The 6,000-nt window shown below is 28.0% G+C and overlaps 1 protein-coding gene across 1 annotated transcript; it reads left to right on the top strand.

Moving 5' to 3' along the window:
* Window positions 1-1,503: 1,503 nt before the first annotated feature.
* On the top strand, window positions 1,504-4,985 carry LOC130807667 (receptor-like protein 38). Its single transcript, XM_057672968.1, has 2 exons — window positions 1,504-3,053; window positions 3,732-4,985. The coding sequence occupies exons 1-2, from the start codon at window positions 1,545-1,547 to the stop codon at window positions 4,983-4,985; spliced, it is 2,763 nt and encodes a 920-aa protein (XP_057528951.1). The 5' UTR covers window positions 1,504-1,544.
* The last annotated feature ends 1,015 nt before the right edge of the window (window positions 4,986-6,000 follow it).

Genomic DNA, 6,000 nt, shown 5'->3' on the forward strand with positions numbered 1-6,000 from the left:
TTATAATTTTTAGATTTGCATATTTCAATATATTTATGATCGAAATAACACACTGAATCGCGTAAAAGTTATATATGTAATATGTTATAAGAAAAATTATTACTTTTAGAAATAAATTGAAAGGAACGGAGAAAATATGTAGTTACAATTGTTTTGAGTAAGTCTACTATATTATCTAGCTTACTAGTAATGCGATTAATTATTGTATTAATTGATGAGAATAAAAATAAAACTTTAATATATTTGAATATATTAAATTATTTAGCAGACTTTATAATTATGATTGTCTTATTCTAATAAAAATAAATTTTCTTCTACAAAATTATTTTCATTCATTATCACTTGAGGGATTCGAATTATATGTTAGTGCAAAATAACATTTAGGTATCGTGCCAAAAAAATCTTCGGGGAGGATTCTTAGAGTACAAATATACTCTTTTATCTATTTAATTTTGCTACAATACGAAAATAAAAATGGAAGGTTTTTATGTATTGCGTAGCAAAATAAAAGAGGCGGAAGGAGCATTTTTATTATATGATCAAAATCTATTTTTCATTAATTTTCATTACCACTGAATAAAACATGAAAATAGATTTATCAAACGTCTCCCAATTATGACTTCGTTCTTTGATCATCATTCTCAGTTTTTTTTTTGAAGAGATCATCATTCCCACTTAATCAAACTTAATTCTTGATATTTTATTTTTTTTATCAAGAACTTATTAGATTCATCTTAAATTCATATTATTTAATAAAAATAATTAAAGTTTGATAAAATTTAGTTTAAATCAGTAAAAATCAGCTTATGTCGTAAAAATAAGTTGTTATAAGTTAAAATTTTATTTTGAGTTAAAAAAAAGTTTTAATACAATCAAAATTAGTAACTTTGAATAAGAAAAAGAATACGAAATCAATAAGAATAAATTTCATTGATAAGGAAAAATCAGTATAATATAATACATTTTAATTAAAAACAATTAAGTTCAATTCAATCTAAATAATACATTTTGATTAAAAACACCATATGACCTTAACATATAATTCAATTTACTTTTAAAATATATGAAATTATTTACTATAATTGAATACAATAGATACATATTTAAGGATACATTAAAGTAGTATCCTAAGTTGCTTTCAAAAACAACTACATAGCATTGTATAGGAAAATTTAGATGGCAAAATGGTAAACTGATTTATTTGGAGAGGAAGATAAGTGAATATGTAAAATGACTATTCTTATTCATTGCTCAAAATTGATTACATCAATGGAAATTTATAGTGATGAGTTTAGTTACAAGTTTACTAAAAATATCTTAAATATTTTTATTTTTTAATTACTTTTTCTAGAAACTTCTATTATATTATCTTAAATCCTTTTAATTTTTTTATTCTTTAGTTTAGATATTTTTTATATTTAATTAAAATCCTAGATTTTTCTAGATTATTTTAACACATTATAAATAGTCTTTCATTTTCCTCTCATCATGCATCTCAATTCTAGTATTCTACCCATCAAAGTAATAGAAACAAAAATAACAAAATGCGAATTCTTGTTTTCTTCTTGTTTATTCACTGTCTGAATATTAGCTTCATCGATGGCGGAATATTATCAGAACAAAAAGCATTGTTAGCTATTAAATCTGCCATTAAAGATGATCCTTTTAAAAGACTATCATCTTGGAAAAACACTACTCACCATTGCAATTGGTCGTTCGTCACTTGCTCTTCGTCTTCTCACTCTCCCACTGTCGTTTCCCTAGACTTCTCCTACTTACATCTCAATGGTACTCTCTCTCCTCAAATCGGTTTTCTTACAAACCTGCAAAACCTATCTCTCCAAGATAACTATTTTTATGGGCATGTCCCGTCTTCTCTTCCTCTCCTTACAAAACTCCAATATCTCGACCTTAGCTATAACAGCTTTAGTGGTCCACTCCCTTTATTTGATAATATGTCGGAGCTTCGGTGCCTTTCCCTTCGTGAGAACGACTTTTCTAGGAAAATATCGCCAGAGTTTAGTAAACTTCAAAAGCTTCAAGTTTTGGATCTTTCTTTCAACAATCTTTCGGGATTACTTCCTTATGAATTAGGACTCTTAAAAAGGTTGAAAAGTTTAGAGTTATCCATTAATCAATTACATGGTGAGATACCAAATTCTTTTTCTCTTCTTACAAATTTGATTGGTTTGGATTTATCAAATAATCAATTACATGGTGAAATACCAAATTCTTTTTCTCTTACAAATTTGAAATTTTTGTGTTTATCAAATAATCAATTACATGGTGAGATACCAAATTCTTTTTCTCTTCTTACAAATTTGACTCATTTGGATTTATCATATAATCAATTAAATAGTGAGATACCAAATTCTTTTTCTCTTCTTACAAATTTGAATTTTTTGTTTTTATCAAATAATCAATTACATGGTGAGATACCAAATTCTTTTCCTCTTCTTACAAATTTGAGTGTTTTGGATTTATCAAATAATCAATTACATGGTGAGATACCAAATTCTTTTTCTCTTCTTACAAAGTTGATATATTTGAATTTATCAAATAATCTTTTACATGGTGAGCTACCAAATTCTTTTTCTCTTCTTACAAATTTGAATATTTTGTGTTTATCAATTAATCAATTACATGGTGAGATACCAAATTCTTTTTCTCTTCTTACAAATTTGAATTCTTTGTTTTTATCAAATAATCAATTACATGGTGAGATACCAAATTCTTTTTCTCTTCTTACAAATTTGAGTTATTTGGATTTATCATATAATCAATTACATGGTGAGATACCAAATTCTTTTTCTCTTCTTACAAATTTGAATATTTTGAAATTATCAAATAATCAATTACATGGTGAGATACCAAATTCTTTTTCTCTTCTTACAAATTTGAGTTATTTGGATTTATCAAATAATCAATTATATGGTGAGATACCAAATTCTTTTTCTCTTCTTACAAATTTGAATCATTTGGATTTACAAATTATATGGTCAATTGCCTGTCAACATTGGAAAGCTTACGAGTCTTTATTATTTGGTGGTTGCCAACAATAACTTGAGTGGAAAAATCACACCACAGATTACAGGTACACTAATCTTTAGCAATGCCTATTTAAATTGCATCTTCCAAAATAGTTCGCAATTGCATACATTGAGACTTCCAACTGTTAAATTGTTATTTTCTTTTTTGAATTCGCTTGTCACTAATAAAAATATATTTCTTGTATTATTAAGGTTTTTCATATTTGCTTTTTTTTTTTAATATAACATTGATTAATGTTACCAATAAAAATATATGAAACAAGTTCTATCGAATTATCTTTAATGTATTTCTTTGATTTTTGATATTTAAAAATAATATATTGAGACGAATCAATCAACATCCCACATAAATATTCTAAAATTCGTAAATTTATTTGAGAATAACATATGAAATCAGAGGGAGTAATAAATAGGGTGGCAAATCAGAATATTTTTTTTACCAATAAAATCCAAAATTTCAAATCTTAATCCAAATGTTTTCCATATTCATCCAAGTCAAATATTTCTGTAACCATTCATAGAAAGCAATATTCTTGTAAACTAATTTCTAAATTTTTTAAGAAGTCATGTGGTCAAATTTATTTTTTTTTTACTTTTCAAAAAAGATTAAATTTCTTGGTAGAATATTCTTTTACTATGATGTATTTATACATTATTATATGAAGATACAAGTTTCTCTAAATTCTTTCACATTTGTCATGCATTCCAGAATACAATATCACGAATTTTAAAAACTCTTCTATCTGCAACTTGGTTGGAATCCTTGATTTATCTTATAACAAGTTTAATGAAGATGTTCGTCATTGCTTGGGCAATACTAGTAATGGATTAATTGTATTGAATCTCCAATCAAATAATTTCAAGGGCACCATTCCATCAGCATTTTCTACTTGTGATTTATTGGAATATGTAGATTTCACTGACAATCAGTTAGAAGGAGCTATACCCAGGTCTTTATCTAAATGTAGAAACCTGAAAGTCCTAAATTTGAGGAACAACAAATTCAAAGATGTTTTCCCCTATTGGTTAGGTAACCTTCCGTATCTAGAGGTTCTCAGCCTATCCTTTAATAAATTTCATGGTGATATAACCAACAATTTATCAAAGATTGTTACATTTTCTTTTTCAAATCTACAAATTCTCGACCTTTCAAACAATAATTTCTGTGGTAAGTTGCCATTCATGTACATCAAACAATTTCGTTCCATGATGGATACCAACATGTTTACTATAGGAAGACCACGGTACTTAAATGGTGGAGGTGATGATTATTATATGTTCTCCATCAAGATGACAGTAAAAGGGGTGGAACTAGATTATAAGAAGATAATTACTTCTATGTCAACATTTGATATGTCTAATAATCACTTTGAAGGAGAGATTCCAAATTCTATAGGGATGTTGCGAGCACTTCGAAATCTTAATCTCTCGCATAACCTCCTTACCGGAAACATCCCTCTATCCTTCGGGAACTTATCATCGTTGGAAGGTTTAGACCTATCATCAAATAGGCTTTTCGGTGAAATCCCTCAAGAACTTGTTAGTTTAACATTTCTCGAGGATTTTAATGTTTCATATAATCAACTGGAAGGGCCTATACCCCATGGTAACAATTTTAATACCTTCTCATCTGATTCATACGAGGGAAATCTTGAATTGTGTGGAGCGCCATTACTTGAATGCAAAAACAATATTGTTGTGCAAACTTTGAACAATGATAATGTGGAAGAAAAAACAGAATTATCGATGTGGAAAGTTGTAGTGATTGGATTTGGAAGTGGTACAATAGTTGGTTTGGCTTGGGGGTACTATACATTGTCAGTGGGGAAGCCTTTTTGGCTTTTTAAATTGTTGAACAAGATGGAATGGGCTTTACTTGATTTTCATAACCACCATTTCTGTAGAAGAAGTAGAACAAGAAGAACAAAGAACTAAAAGTGATCATCTATCTGAGAAACATTTCATTTGTAGCAAGAAGTAGAGTATGATGGAATGAGCCTTTTTGTGCTTTACTTGAATTTGTAGCATTTTCTTTTTCTTTTCACTCTATTTTATTCATAATTATATTTTGTGATAATAACATTTCTTTTCCATAAAAAAATATAAATGTGTGCTAAATAGGTCGTTTATGTACTACCAAACAATTCCTAATATGCAACTAGTACAGCAGCAGTTAGGGTCGAATCCACAGGGAACAACGTAGTAAATGATTATTTTCCGGCTACCAATTGATCCTAAGTAACACACAAATTTGGAGAATATATGGCTAAACTAACTAAATAACTAGAGCACAAACAATTAAATTAGAAAGGTAAATTGATGATACTAAAACATCTAGAGATAAATTTCCCCACTAGCATGATATGATGACAATGAGATCCTACTACCCCTACAACAATCATAACCAAGTTCAATAGGATAAATACACCATTAAAGATACTAATAACTCCTTTTGAAGACTATTAGTTTCACTTCAATAGTATAGTAATGACATTGAGCATAGTATTCTATAAGATCCAACAATCAAATCTATCTATTTTCATGAAGATTATCAAGCCCTTGATCTAAAAGGCAATTCATTCAACTCTAACTTTCGTTAGCAATTGAATGAATCGTTAACCACAATTTCCAAAATTTCTATTGAAAATACATGAGTTAACTAGCATAAGAAACCAAGCATGAACAAGGATTATGCATAACAAAAAGGGATTGGGATTCAATAATTCATCATCAAACTCATGACTAGGGTTCCATCTAACCCTAGAGAAACTACTCACACATATCAAATGCAACAAAGCAAGAATTAATTAAAGAAAACATGATTAAAAGTAATAACAAGGAAAGGATAAAGAATTAATACTTGAAGTTGAATACCAAAGGATAAACGAAAGTAATCGAAAGTTACCAAGTTTTTCTCCAAAAAGTGAAGAGTTAATAATATCTAAAAAAA

The sequence above is a fragment of the Amaranthus tricolor genome, chromosome 3, assembly GCF_026212465.1.
Source record: "Amaranthus tricolor cultivar Red isolate AtriRed21 chromosome 3, ASM2621246v1, whole genome shotgun sequence".
NCBI classification, from domain to species: Eukaryota; Viridiplantae; Streptophyta; class Magnoliopsida; order Caryophyllales; family Amaranthaceae; genus Amaranthus; species Amaranthus tricolor.